The 21,336-nt window shown below is 34.5% G+C and overlaps 1 protein-coding gene across 2 annotated transcripts in view; it reads right to left on the reverse strand.

The window, feature by feature from the left end:
- Positions 1-643: 643 nt before the first annotated feature.
- IMMP2L (inner mitochondrial membrane peptidase subunit 2) overlaps positions 644-21,336 on the reverse strand; it is a 405,705-nt gene continuing 385,012 nt past the window's right edge. For both annotated transcript variants that reach the window (XM_056482156.1, XM_056482155.1), the window contains exon 6: positions 644-1,140. In XM_056482156.1, coding sequence (XP_056338131.1) covers positions 1,021-1,140 — 120 coding nt within the window. In that variant the 3' untranslated portion in view covers positions 644-1,020. The remainder of the gene's footprint in view (positions 1,141-21,336) is intronic.

Raw genomic sequence — 21,336 nt, forward strand, 5'->3', positions numbered from 1 at the left:
TTACTTTAGTCTTGCCTGAAGTTCTGATAATTGCATATTTTCAGCTGAAAATGTTTAAAGATCTTCTCTGTGGTTTGTTAAATTTTAAGTACTAGCCTATGTGAAGTAAAATTCAATAAATATGAACCTAAACTGGCTCATATTGATTTGTCATTGAAAATGTGTCATTTTCTAAGTTCTTTTCACTTATAATGTGTGCAGAAGCTTTAGTGCCTACTAACTTTATACTAGAATATTAATCACATATTTCTTATCTAACTACATAGTTTCAAAGAAATATGGCAATCAGTACTAATGAAGATTTACTCTACTAGAAAAATTAATTAAACACTGCCTTCAGATAATGTAATATCATTTGTACATTTTGACTGAGTATCTAATTCAGAAAGATATACAGGGAATATTTATATAGAAGTACTTATTTTTATCCTGAAAAAGAAAATAAAAATAAATAATATGTACTCAGTTTAATAACAGAAATAAGCTGCATTAAAAACTTTTCACTTACAGAAGTATTGATTCTTCATTACTAGCAATTATAGGACAATCCAAAGTACATATGTTTTGGGTGCTTTTATCTTTTTTCATATGTAATCAATATTAATAATGTTTCCATGCAGTTACAAAAGAAACAAGCTGAATGTAAAAGATCAAAATAGTTTATTGAAGGTTTTAATAGCTTCTTGTCCAGAGAAGCACAGGTACAGACATAAGCCAAGAATGTCACTGCTTCCAGAAAAAAAAATGAACATTCAGTCCTTTTTCAACCAATTATTTCAAACTGAATTAATACAAAATGCCCCAGTGTTGGAGACTTTTAAAACCCACCAAACAATAGAAGAAACCAACAAAAGAAACACGAAGAATTTCTGGTGGCGCTGTAACATTAAGATGTCACATGTATTTGCTGATAAGACACTGATGTCAAGCACTTGGCAAAGCCCTTGGAGGTGGTGGTACAAGCTCTGCAGCCTTTCTGGCTGAGCTTGATGCCAGTGCTCTCCTGCCTGGACACGGAGCTCACTCCTGCTCTCTGCGGAGCGGTTTGCGCTCCGGGGGCAGCATCGGCTCCAGCCTCTGCCAGCGCTGGGGGGGCCACAGAATGTGGGTAGCCCGGGCATGCAGAAGTCCAAGAGAGACCTGCAACCAAAATATAAACCAGAGATCTTATTAGGCAGTGCAAATAAATCAGAATGTGGAAAATTCAAAGCATGTGACAATTTGTGAGAGCAGGGGGAGAATACAAAGCAGAAGAGTCAGCGCTCTCTCATGCATGTAATGAGGGGAAAAGAAAATGTCTTTAGTAACAATTTCTTTTTCTTTTTTTTTTTTTTTTTTTTTTTTTGATAAAACATTTTTTGGAACTCAAAACAGTTTGCTGAAATGCACTGTCTGTAACAAGAAGTAGGAATTTTTTTTCATTTTCAAGGAAAAAAGCCGCTCAAAACAGGTGAGGCATCTATAATCCACATAAAGCTTTTTGGTTATTAGTTATTCTGGCTCCAGAGAACAAATTTCAAGTATCTATTTTGAATAAGTTCAACAGAATCTGCATCTTGGATTTGAGCCCTGTGTACTAACCACACCAGGACAGTGGCTTTTCTAAACACTCTGTGTTTACTATTTATCACTCTCCTTCAAAACTCCATTTTGTCTTCAACAACAAAAAAAAAAGTTACTGTGAATTGTAAAATTACTCTGAGGATGAAAATGTATTTCTCTACACATAAAAACTTTTAAAATGCTAGGAATACTTAAACCTAATTCATGTTTTGCAAACACATTTTACCATCTATTATTTATTATTGTTTACTTCAGTCATTTTACTTCACTAATATTTTACTTCAGTAGATCAAAACAAAATTCATTTTGATATTATTTATAAATGAATCAGAGATAACATAGTATAGAAAAATAGCTGCTTAGAAAATCTTAAGTAAATTACAAACAAGACCTTTTTCATATATGAAAATGGATAGACTCAGAGTAAGAATAAAACAGTCACAATTTCAGACTAAGACAATCCATACTTAAATTAAGTTATTTTGTATGGAGTTAATCTCAGTTAATTTGAAAAGCCTGAAGCATAAACTTCTGCATCTTTAATTACTTGTTTAGACTTGTAGAGAAAACAGCATGCAATAAGCATCCAGCACCAACAGAAAAGTTATAAACAGGACAAAAATCATGGTTAGAAATACTGGAATGTTTGTGTAATGATTGAACAATCCTAAATAGACAACAGTGTTACAAGTCTACAGAATTAGTAATGGCATTAATTAAAAAATGCATAGGCTTTATCTGAATCTCATGTCATTATTTCTCATAAGAACAAGGAAACATCAGTGATATTATCCTAAAAAAAATTTTAATCCATCAAAAAGGAAATGCTTTTCAGTATGTGCAGCATTACATCATACTTGCATACATTATACAGGATACTGAAGTAACCAGAAAAAAATTTCAAACTGGTTAAAAGAATAATGATGGAAGCAAAGTCCAGCCCAGGTAATCTGACATAAACAAACAGTGTAGTGTCTATACTCCATACCAGGAACCATGGAGGGAAAACATGTAGACATGCTTTATTCTTGTATTTCAGTGATCTGGTCTAGGCTGTTGTAAGAGCCAGGAATTAAACGGATTTCTAGTTTGAATTTCTACTTTGCTGCTTAAATTCCTATGTAAACCCAGTTCCATTCCATTTCTCATTGGGAAAAAAAAAATGATTTTAGTAAGCAGGTAATTTGGCATTTTATGCAAACAGACACCAAATAGGCCCCTAGGAATATCTTCAGCTAATTTTCTTGATTTAATTCATAGGATTAATGTATATTCACCAGTCTCTCTCTCTGCTACATAATCAAATCAGTGAAGCTGAAGTGGTATATATCTAATTCCATATTCTGTAGCTTGATGAAGCAGGTGCTGCATTACTTGAATATAATTTGGTTACTTAATAACCCATGATATCTAAAAGAATCTGAAGTGGATCACTGAATTGAAGTCTAGTATCATATTTCACTTGCTTGATCCCTTGCAGGGACCACTTTTTCCCCAGATGCATTGCAGTTTTTTTTCCTACATTTAAGCAAAGGACAGGCTGCTAAGTGAAAATTCTTTTTCAATATCATTGAGCAACATTTTTTAATGTCTTGACACACTTTTCTGTAGTTTGGTTGATATTTATGGAATTCAAAACATCCTTTATCTTAATTAGCCCATAAAGCAGGCTGCAAATGTAATATTACCATGTTGGGTTTTTTCCCTGAGCATACAGCATGATAGCATACACATTACAGGCTGGTGCCAAAATATAAAACCACAGCAAATCCCACAGCTGCATATAAAATGTGACAGCATTAGTATAGAGAAAAAATGTTAGAATACTCTTTTCAAACACAAATAACATCTCATTTTCAAAGCTCTGTGTTTTTCTCAGTACATTGCTTGTTACTGATGTCAGCAGGAGGTCTGCAAACAGACTGAGAATATAATAAATGAATCAAAACATGTTTTAAACTGAGGCTGGGAATAATTTTGCCCAGAGGATTACTTCTACTGACCATCATCTGCCTCAAAACTAATAAAGAACTCTCCTTCCTATAAACAAGATTTACAACATGACTAGAGTTAAAAAGGAAAAACAGATACTGTTGGGTGATGGAAGCCTTTGCTAAACAACAAATTACACTGATGCTATAGGACTTCTTTTATAATAACTTAAAGGTTCACTTTAAAAGCACCTTGATGTTTGACTTCTGCAAACAACCATAATAACTTTTTTCCATTGCCTATTATCATTCTGTACTTACCACAGCAGCCATGAATTTCACTGAGGAAGAACAGAATTGTTCTCAGAGAATAACCTGCCCTTGTTAATGGATTTACCCTCATCAAGGTTAGATATGAATGAATTCAGAAGAGTGAACCAAAAGGCTACACTGTCTGTTTTAACAGTGAAATATTGAGATAATCTATTTATCACTTCACTTATAGACATTATTTTCTCCCTTTATGTAAGAAAATAAGTTTATGCCCTTGAAACACTGTCTTAACCTAAGAAAAATCAACACTTAACAGACATAAAATCTTTGAGGAATCTGTTTCCTTTCCATCACAGAGAAGCCAGCAATTATATAGTTGGGGGTTATTTCTACATTATGACCTATTTGTTATCCTTGCTGTGGTAACAACCACATTATGTTGAATTGAACCCATATTATGGTGCCTAAGCTGAGCTGTTTAAACTTTTTTAAATCTTTTAATATTAAGCTGAACAACTAAGAACTCATTTTGTTAACACAGCAATTTTATCTGTAAAGAAAGTTTCTAATTAATACTGCTTTGATACTGTTACTGTGCTAAAAGCATATTTCCTCAGTGTCTGCTTGTTGTCAGTATGTTAGTTGTATGGAAACTGATTAGTTTTGGCACTGCATTAGGAAAAGATAAACCTAAGACTGATAGTGCTATCTGCAGTGGTACTTAGAACAATCTTGCTCGTTTTGTCCTAATGGGCTTGGATAAACCACCTTTATTAGCATGAAGTCTTACAATAATATCACTTCCCCTGGTTCTAAAACACATCATGAAAATGGGAAAAGTAGTATTCAGACTGTACAAGGGCCTGTATACATGTAGCATGCAGGGGAGCACATCAAAATTTCTATGGAAATTCTGTTTGGATCTCAAGAAAAGGAAAAGTCCAAATAAGGATGTGATCCTACGTGCTGGTTTTGGCTGGGGTAGAGTTAATTCTCTTCACTGTGGCTGGTATTAGACTGTGTTCTGGATTTGTGCTGAGCACAGGATTGACAAAATAGACATGTTTTTGTTATTGCTGAACAGGATTTACACAGACCCAAGGCCTTTTCTGCTTTTTGTACTGCCACACTCCTGGTAAGGAGACTGGGGATGTTGGAAGGAGACACAGCCAGGAAAGGTCACCCCAACAGACCAAAGCATATTCCAGACCATATGACATCATCCTCAGTATGTAAAGTTGGGAAAACCAGGAAGCAGGGAAGGTTTGGAGTGATGGTGTTTGAGTTTCCAAGTCACCATTACATGTGATGGGGCCCTGCTCTCCCTGAGATGGCAGAGAGAAGCAGTGAATTAACTCCTTGTTTTATTTTGCCTGTGTGCATGGCTTTTGCTTCTACCATTTTAAACTGTCTTTATCTCAGCCCACAGCTTTTCTGCCTTCCAAGTCTCTCTGGATTCTGCTGGTGGGGGAGTGAGAGAGCAGCTGCATGGAGCTGGGCTGCTGGCTGGTGTGAAACCTCCACACCCTAACAAGGGTATTCTCAACTTTCCCAGAGAATGTAAAGTCTACCCAAACAGCTAAATTCAAGTACTCTAGCTCCTAGTCATGAGTTCACTTTGGTTGAAGAACATTCCCCACAGATTTTTCCTTGCTTCTGTTTTCCTTAAGCCTTCTTTATTTTGCTGTATGTTAAACAGCCAAGATTTCAAATTCTGTAACAACTCTCAAACAACAAAAAACACCACCACTAAATATACCCTTAGGAACAGCACTGCAGAACCAAAAAATCTAAACCTTTAAAACTTTAGAAAAATTTAGACTTCCTAACTTGTCAGTTTTCTGTTTGGAAGTAACAACCATAGAATCACAGAACTAAAGACTACTTAGACTGACAAAGACCTCTAAGATCATTGACTCCAACCATTAAGCCACTATTCACCACTAAACCATGTCATAGTCACATGCATTTTGAACAATTCCAGACATGTAATAAGACAAAGAGACAAAACAAAAATGCAAGGATGTTCCTACAGCTGTATCACAGCTCTGCAATTCAGTACAGCCACTGCCACTAACAAGCTGTAGACCTTGTATCAGCTCTGCAAGGCCTCAAGATTAATTTCTCAGGATTTGTCTGAATTTACCTCCCCTACCTAAATTTCCTCGTGGAGTTTTGGTTCAGCGTGTTTAGCTGCAACAAATTTTCTAATGATCAGGTGACTATTGACTAATTTGCTGCAGTTTTGCTTATATTTGCATAATCTTGTGGTGTAATCAGTTTTCACATACACATTAAAAAGTGAATATTCTGTATTTAGGATGAAATATTTGTGATTTTCAAATAATAATGAGGTATACGGGACTGTAGACATGGGATAATAAAAACAGACTGAAAAAGCCTAGCAAAGGTCAAAAAACCCCAACTGACTGTCAACAAGGTTTTAAGGTGATCAAAGAGAAAAAAAAAAGTGGAGAATAACAAGGAATATACTAGCACAAAATAAAATAAGTAATAAATAGAGACACAAAGTGAAAATCAATAAAGAATAAAGAAAAAAAAAGTTAGAAAATGTGTTAAATTATTGGAAGTTGAGAAAGAAGAGATCAATGACATCACAATTCTCCCAATGAAGAATTCAGGGTGCCATCAGCTCATGAAAGCACCCTTTCCATGTCTTTTTGAAGAGGATGGGTACTGCCAACCTTGGGACCCAAAGGGGCAGCATAACAACTGAGATAAAAATAGATACTCAAAAGTACTTGTGTGACATTTTTATACTGTTTTGATAAGACTTGTGTATCAATTTGATAATTTGGAGTGCAAAGAGTACTATCATTCTCTGAATTAACCCTATTAACTGTCAGGAAAACACTGTAAAGTGGTGTGACTTTAACTCAGTGGCTGCATATAAAGGAATTTTCCTGGTTTGCTCACAACAAAGTTTTGATTTTAACATTATGTTACTTTTAATTTTCTGAGCCTACATAAATTCTCATTAAGTGCTGCACAGTTAAGAAAACCTATCTTTCTTTTTCTCACTTGATATTTCTTTTCATGTTTTTCTAAGACAAAATGGTGATTTTGATGAAATATTAATATTCATTTCACTATTTCTTCCATTTAAAAAACCTCCAAAACAATCAAAATTAGAAAATTAAATGAACTGTTTCATGATTTCCTCAAAATATATTTTCACTTAGGGGGATTGTGATAGAAATTTTAGTTATTTCAATAAAACCATGAAATATACATGAAGCATTTACATATTTGTAACAGAAGATGTAATAATCACATTACAAAGTGCAAAATGAGAAATCTTGGAATATTTAGATCAGTCACAGAAGATAATAAACAACGGGAATAGTAAGAAAATAATAAAGCACAGCAGTAACCCTTAACATTGAGTCAACATGAAAATCCTCTCTGAGGGTGTACTAGAAAAAAAATACTTGGGTATGAATATACCTCTGAAGAAGAAAGATTATCTTGTTTCATCATATTTCAACCTAGCAAATAGTCAACACTCCTGTCTTCCAGTCTCATTAATAAATGTTTAAATTGTGCAAATCCCCTAAAATACCACTGAAAGAGAACAGTAATAGCTACCCAACAAACTAGAACTAAACTACAAGTGCCAGACTACCTGTGTACTTGAGAAATCCATTCACCAGTGACAAAACTACAATTTAAAAGGCCAGTTTCTGGTTTTGTAGCCACTTTTGCTTTAGGTTTTTATATTCTAGTAATACTGCACAGGCTTCTCAAATGTCATGGCCAATGATTAACATGCAAACACAAAGTCTAAAATTTTCTCAAACCAAAAGAAGATAAAGCAATAGAAACAAACACAGTGTTTCAAATTATGTTTTCTATTCTCTGATGTAAGATATTTTATATTTTTTTCCTTCATATGCAGGTTAGCTAAGAAGCTTTGTACATGCTCCTTTCACATGGTACTATGGAACATCAACTATAGTGCCATGTGAATACATATCAGCTATATACAAAATTTCCTTCTGAAATTTCCTGTTTCATAACTCAAGCTCCTTGGGGGTGGTCAGGAGTAATCCTGGAGCAGCAGAGGTCTCTTCAGACTATATTTTGCTGGCTGGATACTTGCCAGCTCTGAAAGAGGCTCTCAAAGGTGCCAATACACGTAAGATGAAAAATCCTCTAATATGCAAAAACCCTGAGTGATTTAAAGATGGCCCCATTCAAGCAGGCATAGAGTTTCAATAAATTTTTCCAGATCTAGTAGTTCATTGCCCCATTATCCATATTCCATCAGCCAAACAGCTGCAGTTTGATGATACTGATATTTTTAAAGACTGAGAATGGCAAATTTGCATGGATTAAAGGGTGTAAAGGGACCAGGCTAATGAAAAAGGTGAGAAAAAGTTCAAGTATATTTCAGCCCTCAAAATCAAAAGAAATCCTTAAGACAGAAATGCTAATGCAACTACACAGTGTTTCACCTATAACCCTAACAAAAATATAAAGCCTGGAACATCTATCTGTGTCAAATTAGATTGCATGTTTTTAAGAAAGGTTGTGGCACTGGGTTTTGATATTAGATGGTAGCTGTAAAATGGTCTCACAGAGAATTGTCCCAGTAAATTAATCTCACAAAAAAATCCATACTTTAATAGAAAGCAAACATGATTGCTATTACATTTCATCTTTTGTACATGGTTGAACCTTGAAACAAGTACTATCAAGTGCAGTAGTAGGAAAAGAGCTCAATAAAAACAAAATCCTGTGGATTACAGTAAAATCCCAGAGAAACCACTTCCTCTAGTAGAAATATGTGTGATAATGAATAGTGACAAAAGAAACAAATATTATTCCCCTGCCTCTTTTCTGAAACCAAAAATAACGCAAATATTAGAATCAATGCATTATGTTGTAAATAAACCAGAATTATGTTCTTTAACTTATATTGGCTCACTGAAGGTTGATGTAACAAGGTGCCAATTAGCCCAAGAAGACAAAAAGTGAAAGATTCCTTTCTAATACATAGCAGAGTGCCAGCATATTCATTGTTCTTTCTTCTTGTAACTGAAAAAATCACATCTAATGGAGCCACACAGATCTAGTGACAGAGAAAAGAATGCAGCCCATTAATTTTGCTACTAAGTGTTCCATTACAGTTCCATTAGTTTGATAGCTGAAACAGCAGCTCCAGACACAGATAAAACATCCCATATGTGTTTTCTTTCACTGAGTTAGTATATATAATCAGCAAAAGTCTGTATTAGTTATCAAATTTAGAAGTGCTCATTTAGGTAGAAAATATATTTTTAAAATTTGAAAATATATAAGCGACAATTATTTAATTTCAAGAAAGCCCTAAACAGTGAAAATATACACTTAAAAATTATGCACATATCACATATATGCACAGACAAAATCACAAAAAATCATGTACGAGAAAGAAATGCATTTTAAATGCAATGGTTGATTCCCAGAATGAATAAAATTCCCAGAATAAATAAAACTTTTGCACAGAATAGCTGTGTGACATTACAATAGCAATTGTGATTGCACCCATCCAACACAGTTTTGCAATTTAAGTTATTCATGTAAGAAGAGGTGAGCACTGCATTGTAATAATAACTCAGGTTATTGACTGAATTGAAAAAATGTACTAAATATCATAATAACTGGATTGTACTCTCATTTTTCTATCATGTCTACATGATTATATAAACCTTCAGTTACCAAAGAGGAAAAGGAAGGAAAAGGTCAGTGAAAATAGAATATATTTCACATATGAGATTTCTTTACAGTTAAATGTGCAGAAAAAGACTAGCTAACATTGAACCATAATTGAAATTCAAAAAAGCAGTGCAGATTTAAAGGAACTCAGTATAAAGTAGTGCATTGCTTATTCATCTTTTGAAGAAATCAACTGTCAATGCCATTGCCTACATTAAATACGATAATAGGCTTAGTACAAGAATTCCATGAACTGAATTCTATTTCAATACCTTTTCTTGGAATTGTCATGGATATATTATTGAAAAGGCCACTATAGCTAATTAACTTCAGGTCCTCACAGATTTTTCTGTTTTTTCTGTTTATTTTTATATTTATATTTTTAAAATAGAGGTTAGCATATATCATAGCACTACTACTTTTTTCTCTTCAGTATAGCAGTCTTAACAAATACTCTTTCTTGTTTATGATTAATAGAGCCATTATGCTAAATAGGTCTACAAAAGGATTTATAAACCAATCTATTATTTATTTTAGATTTCTAGCAATAAAAATGGTAAAATAATTTGCTTATTGCGCAATATGCACAGTATTGCATGCTGCATATGCATAAAAATCATTTAACAGTTAAAAGCTTTTAATATTTTACTGGATGATGCACAAAGTTCCTTACTAAATAGGATTGTCACTAAGTAATGTAACTCAACAGAAAAACAAAATGTACTAGCACCTCTCATGAAAGAGACACATTAAAAAGGCATAATACATTTGCAATTCATTATTTTAAGAACTGATAAAAATAGTGGTAGGAAGAAAAGAGTTATTAAAAAATTATTATTTTCACCTAGAAAGTATTAGTTAATTCCAAAATCTATGCTTATTAATTATTTAGGAATATATAAAATACTTCAATGTGAATTTCTGTTCAGCAACCTATTGTACCAGTGCCACAACGTCAGGCTTAGTGATATTTTTCAGCTTACAAATCTGATATTGACTATGTGTATTGTCTTTCTTCACTGACAATTAGGACACTAAACAGAACTACTGTACATGACAAATTAAGCTGATTTCCAGTTTGGTGCCATTGCATGTCATTAATTCAATTTCAGCCTGAAGCTTTGGCAAACACAGTGTCAGAGAACTAAAAGAAGTGAAGGAGTCCAACTGCAGAAGAAAGCAGTAGGCTTTAGTTTCTATATGCACTCAAATTCTTCTTCAAGACAAGTGATGTGAAAATGCCCCACATGATACTTGCAGTTAATTTCTATTCTTTATATATTTCCTAAAAGCTCAGAAAATTATCTGATATCATGGTAAAAATCAGAGCAGTTTCTGAACTTAGAGAAGTACCAAAACTAAAGAATATCATGGAGAACATCTCATCCCACTGATGCCTTTTCTGTCAGTAGGAGCAGCTCCAGCCTGAACTCCAGCCCCATCAGTTACCACTGTGATGGGACAGCATTGGGAGAATTTGGGAAAGTTCATTATTTTAAATTTTCCTTGGCAGACATGTTACACTAATTATTAAATGCTGAGGGAGGAAAGAAAAAAAAAAAAAAACAAAGGCCAGCGGTAGCCAGAAAAGTTAATTTAAGTTAATCAGTGAAAAATTACCTCTTAATTAAAACAAAATGGTACAAGACCTTATGATATTACAACTGTTACTGGGCAAAGCAAGCCTTTTCTAAACCTAAATTGTTCAGAGATTTTCAGCAACAATAGCTTGTATGTACAGCAAACACATCTGTCAGCTGGCTCAGAGTTTCTGTGGTTTTTATTACATCTTCTAGATTTAGTCTGACACAAATGAATTTGCTGCAATACTTTTCATAAAATAATTTTTATTTTCTCTTTTCTTAAAAAGACAACTGTTCAATAGACTATTCCACTGAACTAAATATTTCAAAATATCCTACTGTGAGGCTTGCCTATATTTTCTTTCAAAATGGCGAAGAAACAGTTTGACTTACAGAAAACATGCTGTTGGCAATATGAGCTATGAAAAGCAATGGGGAGTAAATATTCAATGAGTAGTTAGGATATCAAAATGTCATTAAATAGCTGCATGATATGTTATTAAAATTATAAAAGACTTTTTAATAGAGCTCTTTGTGTGAGGATGGCTAGAGCTTATCTAAATGGGTAAATTTCATCAAGATAATTCCATATATGTAATCTCCCCAAGCTGATTTACTGGGAAAAAAACTCCACAGAAATACTTCAAATATATATAAATATTTTTCTCTTCCTTAAAGCTATAATAATAGCTCTGAATTTAAGAATAGTAAATACTTTCTATCTTTTCTTTATCTGATTTATTCTATATTTTTGCTAAAACTGTGGAGAAGAAGATTAAATTTACTAAGCCCAGCCTTCACTTTACTTGGAAGAAAAAAATCTTAAAAACATTAATATTTTTCTTATTCAATATTACTATTATTCAGCATGCTGTGTTTATATAATACTGTGACATTTGTCAAAATAGAAGTCTTCTTTGTATAGTTTAAATCATACAGCTATCCTTTCACTTTGTAACAGAATTTATGATTAAATAATTGACACTATATACTTATGAATATATTTTCTCCAGCCTTCATAACTAATACTCTTCAACTTTTTTTTTTCTTTACTTCACTCCTGATTAGCTTAGGATAATGCCATAAGAGGTTTCGCAGAGAAAAAAAGTTTCACAAAAATATATCAGAAATATAACAATACACATCTTTACCAAGATAGAACCTTTATGGAATGCTGTTGCAGTTCTTTCTTGCAATCCTGAGTCTACAAGGACTGCACATCTTACATGTGAGATGATGGTTAGTTCCCCACAGAAAAGCCCTGCAGTGAGGGAACAGTGCTCATGGAGAAGCCAATTTTATAGAGCAGTGACATGGCAGATAAATCCCCAGGCCTGGTTTGTGCAGCAGCAGCCCCAGCACACCCAACCAGAGGAAGGGCAGTCAGTTCCCTTCAGTTATGGGCACTTCAGAAAAACAAAGAGCAAGAGAAGCCCATGTGTGAGTTCCCTGACCATTACATTTGAGGTTCAGTTAATTGGCCCTAAGGGAGGTGCTGCCTTCTGCCATTTGAGATGCACCAGGAAACCTCTGCTGGCCACTGTGCCTCCTCATTCAGAAGAGCAGAGGCTTCTTCAAAGTCCTGTGCTTCACAAGGCACATAAAAATTGTGTAAGATTCACTAGGACATAGGAAAAGCAGCTTTGTAGGCAGCTAGAGCTCTCCCACGGCTCTCTTCAAGACCTGTGGTATTCTTCTTGGCACACACTCACCAATTGTGTTTTTCTGTTTCACCCTTGATCTCTAGCCTTCTTTGATGTGTCCTTGCAAAACAAGGCAGGACACTAAACCAAATAACTTATTCACAGGCTGCATAATTTCAAAATTAAAAACAAGGCACCTTCATCTTTAGCCAAATACAGTAACCAGTTGTGGCTGGAGTGCCCACCAAAGCCACTCCATCACTCCCTTCTTTAGCTGGACAGAGGAAAGAAAATGTAACAAGAGGCTCTTGGTTGAGAGTAAGGACTCTTGGTTGACAGAAGAGATACCATCACCAGTTACTGTCATAAGCAAAATAGACTTGACTCGAGGAAATTAATTTAATTTATTTCTAATCAAATCAGAGAAGGGAAAAGAGAAATTAAAAAAAAAAAAAAAAAAAAAAAAAAAAAAAAATTTAAAAGCACCTTTCCCTCACCCCTCCCTTCTTCACTGCTTCAGCTTCACTCCCAAATTCTCTCTCTCCTCCCCCTGCAGCACTGCAGCACTGGGAATGGGCCACCATCAGTTCATCACACATTGTCTCTGCTGCTCCTTCCTGCCCAGGGGGAAAACCTCACACTCTTACCCTGCTCCAGTGTGCAGCCCTCCCATGGAAACAATCCTCCATGAACTTCTCCAGTGTGAGACAGCTCCATTTTGGAGCTGGCTTTGCTGGACACAGGGGAAGCTTCCAGAAGACACAGCTTCTCACAGAAGCCACAGAGTCCTGTCCCCAGCCCCCAGCCACAGCAAAACCTGGCCACACAAACACAGCAGAGAAGGTTTAATCCACAGCTTTACCATCAAGATTTATATTTATCTCAAGGAGAAACTAAGCTCTACATGATAAGCAAGAAAGTAGTGAGGACTAATGAATTCAGTTCACTGCATATGTAATAAAATATTCTCTCATAGTCATAATCAAGCCATAGTTCAGCAAAGCATGTGCTCAACTTTAAATATTCAAATAATACACTTGAGCACATTATTAAAATTAAGTAAAATAAAATAAAATGAATAAATTTCCAGGGAGCTGATGATCTAGATTTATTAACTCTTTAAATGACTCAATTTTTCAGGTTATATGCAGCTATTAAGCTATTTTAGCAAGATATAATCACACAGGACTGCCAGGTCATCAGTACAGGAAAAGGATTAGCACATTTAGGCTTTGAAAGATATGCATGTTAAAACTTAACACCACTAAAACTAATTTTTTTACATGAAGCTCTTTCACTTCCAGTAAGAAAATCAATGTGATTCAAATTCCATTTAAGTACTTACCTTTATAACAAAACCACATATAAAATATGCCACAAATCCAATGCTTATTTTGTATCTCAGTGTTTTGGGGGACAAAAATCACATTTTTGTATCAGCAGCAGACTGTGTAGCCATCACCATTGCTACAATGCCTGAAGATCCAAGTCTCCCAAATTAGCAGAGGAGACAGCAGCAGTGAAATTGCAGACAGCACAATCTGATACATTTTCATCAGTCTACTGTGAAGAAAATATATTCCTGTATGTTTACTGAGCTGGGTTTTTTTTTTGCTTCAGGATCATAGGATTCAAAGCAGATATAAAAATGTTCCATATTTTAATGAGACAATTATTAATCGTTCATCTTCTTGCTTGCTAGAGTACTGAATTTCCATCAGCTACAGGCAAAGGCAATGTGAAGATGGCCATTACATCTGCTTTGCTATGGATCTGGCAACCTCCCCACAGCATCTTTGTTCTACCATGACTGCACAGCTTAAGCAACCCAGTCTGAGCTTGGTAAGGACTCTACGTTCTTATTTCCAAAACATTTTGTGCATTTTCCTGTTCAATGAATCTAATGCATGTTTTTCTGGAACAGGAAAACAACAAAACCTACAAAAGGAACTAAAAAAGGCTCCTATGTTTGCTTTACTCCAACCTTCTCACAGTGACCTAAGTTTTCATGCTGTCTGGAGCCATACAAAGGCAGAAGTGATCTCAGAAGTCTGGGGGTATGCACCATTATCCCATTTGAAGAGAGAATCAGTCTTAAACTGGAGTCAGCCACACTATGTGCTTTTAGACTGCAGGATGATTCTAAGATGAGTGAAATACATTGGTCAAAACATGCAGAAAGTAAGAAGATGAAAATTGCTAGGTAATGATAAGGTAAAGTGCAGTTCTTATCAAATGTGGACAAATGCAGGGCCAGATTATTAAGAGAGCTGGATTTAAGACTAAAAAAAAAAAAAAAAAGTAAAAAGAAAAAAAAGGAACATGTAAATAGCATCTACAGCCTTTTAATAGGAGTTTAGAGATGCTTGAACATCCCACATCCTGAAATTAGAACACTTCCTTCCCAAACATCAGAAATTATGTAAAATCAATATCAGCTGCAACTGGAAAACATTCCCAGTTAACATTAACACATTAAATAAGAAACCAAGAGCTTCAAACTTATACTGAACAAGATTAACCTTGAGCATCCATGGCAACAGCAGAGTCCAATGCAGCACCTGCTGTGTTCTGCAGCAAGTCAGCTTTCTCTTCAACCTCAAAATACTACCTTATATAATTTTTCTTCATAGTCTCTGCAAGAACTCAGCTGAAATTAATTCTCAGATAGTCCAAAACCCATTAGTACACATTTATGTAAGGTACTTTTAATTGCATCTGGATAGAATCCTGATTCTTTCCTCTCTCCTAAGTCCAGCCACAACTCCTGCATGGCCTCTCCTACAGTGTCATTCTGGCAGGCTTGTCATCTTTCCCCTGTGTGTGCCAGCTGGACTCAATTATTTATCTGCAAGGCTTCCTGGTGGCATTCCCCAGGCACAGGAAACCAGAAACCTTCATCCACTGCTGTGCAGAGCAGGACCCAGCTCCAGTCCCAGACTCTCTGCTGCCTCCCTCCATTATAGAATGGCAAGGGAATCCAGCAGAAATCCCCAAATGCTGTTTTATGAGGAGGGCTGGAGAGCAAGGCAGAATCACATGCAGAATGTGGATGACAAGGAATAGACAAAAAATTTCTAAGACAAATTGATTTCCAAGTTCAGCCAAAAGGTAAATTCTTGAACAAAAAAGCTAAATCCCACGGCATCTGAACAAATACTTAATTCTCTGAGCACAGAACATCACCTTAGATTAGGCCTTAATTGAGATTAATGGGGCATAGTTTATCTCTCTTTGTTTTTTAAACCTCATCTAGAATCAGGGAAGCCATCTCATCTGTCTGACTGCAATGAAAGCAAATTGTTATAGTCATCTTTAAATCATAAAGAGTTAGGCTTTTCAAAGAGAAGTTGAGATTCCCCTCTAAAGAAAGGTAAAATAAACATGAAATTTATACAATATATATTTTATATGCTAGAGCTGCTATTCAGAAAACATAGCAGAAAACAGAAAATAATAAAAGCAATTTATTCACAGAGATAACATTTCAACTGGCCTCAGACTTTAGCTTTAGCTATTAAAAAAGTTTCAATGCCTTTTTGGCTTTCAAATGTTGAGGTTATAAGACATGCAAGATCTGTTAAGTAAAACCCATTCCCTACAACTCTATGTTAAAGTTTTTGCTAGCATGTACAATGGCATTGCTATCAACACTTTTTAATCCCTAATATTCACTTCTGAAAATGCTAAACCAAGGCCTCAAGCTAATGAAAATGCTAGACAGGTTGTTCTTCAGAATATAAATACACAGAAATTAAGAGATTCTTTTTCAAATCAACAACTTTCTCAGAGGTGTGACAATCAAAAAGTTGAGTCTCTACTTACCATTCTTTAGAACTTTACAGATACTCATTTGCATAATGACAAAACACATGTAAAATACTCGTTTTCTTGAGCACCATAGACATGAAGCTACTAAGAAAAAGATGTCAGAATTTTTATTAATTCAAATTGCATCTTACTTTTACAAAATTTATTGCTCCTACAGAAACAAGGTTGAGCCTATCTGATGATTATAATTTTAGATTTCTTACTTAGAACTAAGTCGAAATTAATTCTTATTTAATGAGGTTTTTGAAAAAGGGTTTAAAATAGCAAAATTCTGAAACATACTCATTAGAACTATTTATATGTAATTAAAAATGATAGCTTTTAAATAACTTGTGATTGGATCCTAAAGCCATGTCAGAAATAGTGCTCAGATGACAGCCTGTCATATAAATTTATGCTTGATACATGAGCCCTGTTGATCACTAAATTGTGAAAATTTTATTATTCTCTTGAAAAAAACAAAGTTAAAATTTCTCTTTTCACAATTACTTCTTCCTTCCTTTTCCTTCCTATTTCATGACACTTAGGTCATTGACTTGATCTTGCTGAACACTAGAAAGTCATTAATTTATCTGTGTCCTCCAACTTTTCCACTGTCAAATGCCACTGTTACAACATAAGAGAGACATAAATTGAACAGAAAAGGTAACCAACTGCTCATGAAAATGTAATTTTGCTGTTTGACAGAGACACTAACATGATGAGCTATGGCATTTTTGTGTAAAATCCTTTTTGGATTTGAAGTGTGTCACATTCTATCACTCAGGAGTCAACATTTTGCTCATGACATTGCACCCATAGGGAAGGCTTGGGTGTGAGTTTTTGTTTTGTTTTGCTATTTTAAGAGTATGGCAAGGATTACAGTGAAGATTCTGAAAACTTCTCAGCCTTCAAAGTGCAGTATAAAAACTGTCTTAAAAAAGATATTCTTAAATATGAAGTGCCCTTTATTTTTCATAAATAAGACACGACGTGCAGAATGGTTAAAAATGTGCTGGCCAACAAAAACATAAAAATATTTTTTGCTAACAGTATTTCTTTGTTATTTTACAGAAAGCCAGTTAGAATTAAACCAAAAATTAAATTAAAAATAAGAATATCTGTATTCAACAAAACAGAATCAGTGGTAGAAGTTAAACCTATTTTTTTTTTTTTTTTTTAATTTCTTGATTGTGATATTCATGTTTAAGGCCTCTTAAGAGATTAGTTCTTTGTTCATTGTTTTTTCCTAAAGAAAACAAAGCTGCCCAGGGCTAACTATGTATATATATAAGTGTGATGTGTGTGTGTATTTTTTTTTTCTTTTTAAATAATGATACATATTGCATACAAAAAGCCAGAGTCAACTGTGAATTTCTTATTTTCAGGTATAATTTGAACATTGACTGGAGCCTGGAACCTGTCCTCAATCTGATTAGTAACTTACTTGAAAGCTTGTTGCTATAATTTGAGAGGACTATTCCTGTAAACCAGGGCTATTGCTCATGTATAAGGACACCTGAGTCTGACCTAAAGATTTATTTAATTTCCTCTGCAAAATAAGAGATTAAAAAAAAAAAAAAAAAGGTTTTATAGATGATTATAAAGCGTGAATGTCAAACTTCATCTCTTGAATCTTAAAGGTTTCAAATATTAATTTATAGAACAGTGTGAGCAACAAGACTTAAAAGTATTATTATTCTGATATAACTAGACAACAGTAGATGACATGACATGCATTGCACTACATTTTTCTTTTGATGAGGATTATTTCCCACAGTTGTAATATGTAACAATGCCACAGCCTGTCATGACTTATCTGAAAAACATGAAAGTGTGCAAGAAATACATAGATTTATGAATGTCACTATTATACAGGCACTGTTTTTCATGATATTTAATGAAGTGCTTTTGTAAACCTGCTCCTATTCATAGGGGGAAAAAAGGAGAAAAATATTTAGAGAAATTCTATGTTTTCCAAGGGGGGAAAAACCCCAAATCAAATCTCAAATATTTTGTTTCTATTACAGAATTGTGAATATTACAAAAAAAAAAATTCAGCATTAAAAAGTGTTACTGACCTAAGGGACTTGTTTAGGGAACTTGTTTATCCAACAGAACAAAGCCTATGCAAACAAAGGAGAAGCACTCGCTCCCTCCAAAATTTCTGAATCTCCTGTCCATTTATGTAAGACAAGAGACAAACAGTGGGCAGTGAATTGCCTCACAGGCATTACATTCAGGCAGCTATTAGAATACAGTGAACACTACTGTAAAATTCACAAGACTTACACAGTTTATTAGATTTAAGGGGTATAATTGCATTTGGTTCAATCGACATTGGATATAACCTCATTGGTATGTTCCAATGTCTACTGAAGCATATGGACAAATACCCACAAAAGAAATCAAATACAGGCCCTTATTCAGAGTTCTTTGAGTGGATGAAGTAATAGAGTCAAAGATTTTTAGCACTATCATCCTTGGCTTACACTGTTGCATTTTTTTCCTAATTCATGGATATTTGTCTTTACATAGGAAAAGTTCCCTAGCCATCACCACAGAATGACCTTGAGTAATTTCTCTGCATTGGAATAGATGTTGCAATCTTTCCTTCTTTAGAAAGATTTCCTACATCTCTCTGGCCCAAAAAGACTTTATTGCATGCAGGAAGAATAAAAAATTAAACACCTGAGGTGTCCTGATAGCTCTAAATTAACTACATGTACTAGAAGGAGACAGCAGAAAAAGGTTGATTCAAGCTGGCAATTAATACTTTTTGCTGAAGTGCTCTAATGCCTAAACCAAATACAGACAAATGAGAGAGAGCAGTGGTTACTGTTAAGGTATTAACCTTATTTGGAGAAGTTTATTATGCATATTAAAGTTAATAAATTATAGTTATAAGGTTGAGTTTGAGAAAACATTCAGGTCCAAGACCTGAGGTTAAATGACAACTGATTGAATTGTTTGTTTACTCCACCTTCTCTCAACATTCTCCTGAAATCCCATGAGATATTCAGCAAACTTGGATTCTCTCATCTAAATCAACAGCCTAAAATGAAAATCATGCTAAGCTCTGTAGATAACCAGTGGAAAGAGAGGACCTTGACATTGTGTTGCAGGCCAGTTGTGAGTTGTGTTCATTTTCCCCATTTCTCCCCCTTGATTTTAGAGGGAAGTTAGGCTAGTGCTATCAATTTGGGTGTCTCTGCTCAGGGCTTATGATTACATTAAAAGAATCTGGGCTTCTATATTGACTTAAAAATCATGCAATGGTCTCCATTAAAATCTATCTGGTCAAAAGAGATCCTCAAAATAAATGCAAGACATCATCTGATATTAAATTAGCTTTCTAAATTACTTGGTACTGAATTTAGAGAGGACAACAGCAAAGCTCCCTTCACTGGACCACAACCTGCATACACTAACTGATATTGCATTTCCCAGTTTAATGAATAATTTGTGGGGTTTTTTCTTCCTCAGAAAATTCTCAGAAGTCCTTCTTGTTATACTTCAATGCTAGAGGAGAGCAGTAATAACTGCAGGTTACTGAGCATAGGTTACAGGGTTTGAAATCTTAGTGACCTTGAGTGGAATCAGTTTCCAAATGAAATTTGTTAAACACCACTATGCTACGTGACAACTCTGGGAGTCAGGGAATAAAAGAATAGTAGAGCCAAAATCCCTTGGGGCAGTCTGATAAAATGTAGCAAAACCTGTCTAAATAACACATTTGTTATATCGAGTTTTGTTGCTTTAAAATGGTTTGCTCAGGAAGCTGCTAAGCTCAGAGGAAGAAATCACCTCATCTCAGTCATCACAAAGGCATTGTTGTATACTGCCTCTGTTCTAACCATGGCAACACACTGCCACAAAAAAAAATAAAAAATAAAAAATAATTAAAAATAATTAAAAATCAGTAATGCAAAACTAGACTAAAAATATTCATTTCAGAATTAAAGCATAACACATTAAACCCAAAGATTTCTTGGCTAGCATTTAATCACACAATTTTTTCTTTTTAAAAACTCTCAGTTTAACCTCAGTTCCCAGGTTTTCTTTTTTAGATTCCACTTCCAGTGCAGTAGATATGCCATGTTTTCTTTTTTTTTATGAGTCAGTCACTCTATACTACTCACAGTTGAAAGAACTTCATCTAGCAATACCTTAAGATTGAATCTTTTGTGTGAAGCCTGAGCAATCTGCAGCCAGTGAAGAATAAAAATATATTGAGGACTCACTGCCAGAGATGCAATCGTGAGATGCAGAAATAATTGCTAGAAAATATCAGAAGCTGGTGTGCTAGTGAAAGTTTGAGTTTTGTCTGCTTTTAGAAGATTCTGTGTATCCAGCCTACATCCAGAGTGCATGGATAGTAAAAGAAGTATCATATACAAAATTCATCAAGAACTGTTCCAACAAAAAACCTCCCTGAGTTTTAACAAGAAAGATAGGGCTAATAATGATCTTTTTTTATTTCATTTTTATATACAAGATAAAGTCATTGTCCAGTTCCTAGATGACAGTCAAGCCTAGTTTTACCCCTGACTAATTAACATGGAATGCTTATAGTAATTTATGGTTATAAATATTATATAAATTTCTATTAAGATAATAGAGATTATAGGTTTAATTTTTCACAATTTTTGTCAGATTTAAATAAACTTGAGGTTTTAATTTTTATTCTGAAATAGAAAAAAAAGAGAAAAGAAAAAAAGAGAAAAAATAAGTTCTACTGAAGGATTTCTGCTGGAGCTTTGTTTCTGCAGGTTGATGAATATTTTCTCTGAAAAGCAGTATCTCTGAGAT

This window comes from Oenanthe melanoleuca, chromosome 1A (assembly GCF_029582105.1).
Source record: "Oenanthe melanoleuca isolate GR-GAL-2019-014 chromosome 1A, OMel1.0, whole genome shotgun sequence".
Taxonomy (NCBI): domain Eukaryota; kingdom Metazoa; phylum Chordata; class Aves; order Passeriformes; family Muscicapidae; genus Oenanthe; species Oenanthe melanoleuca.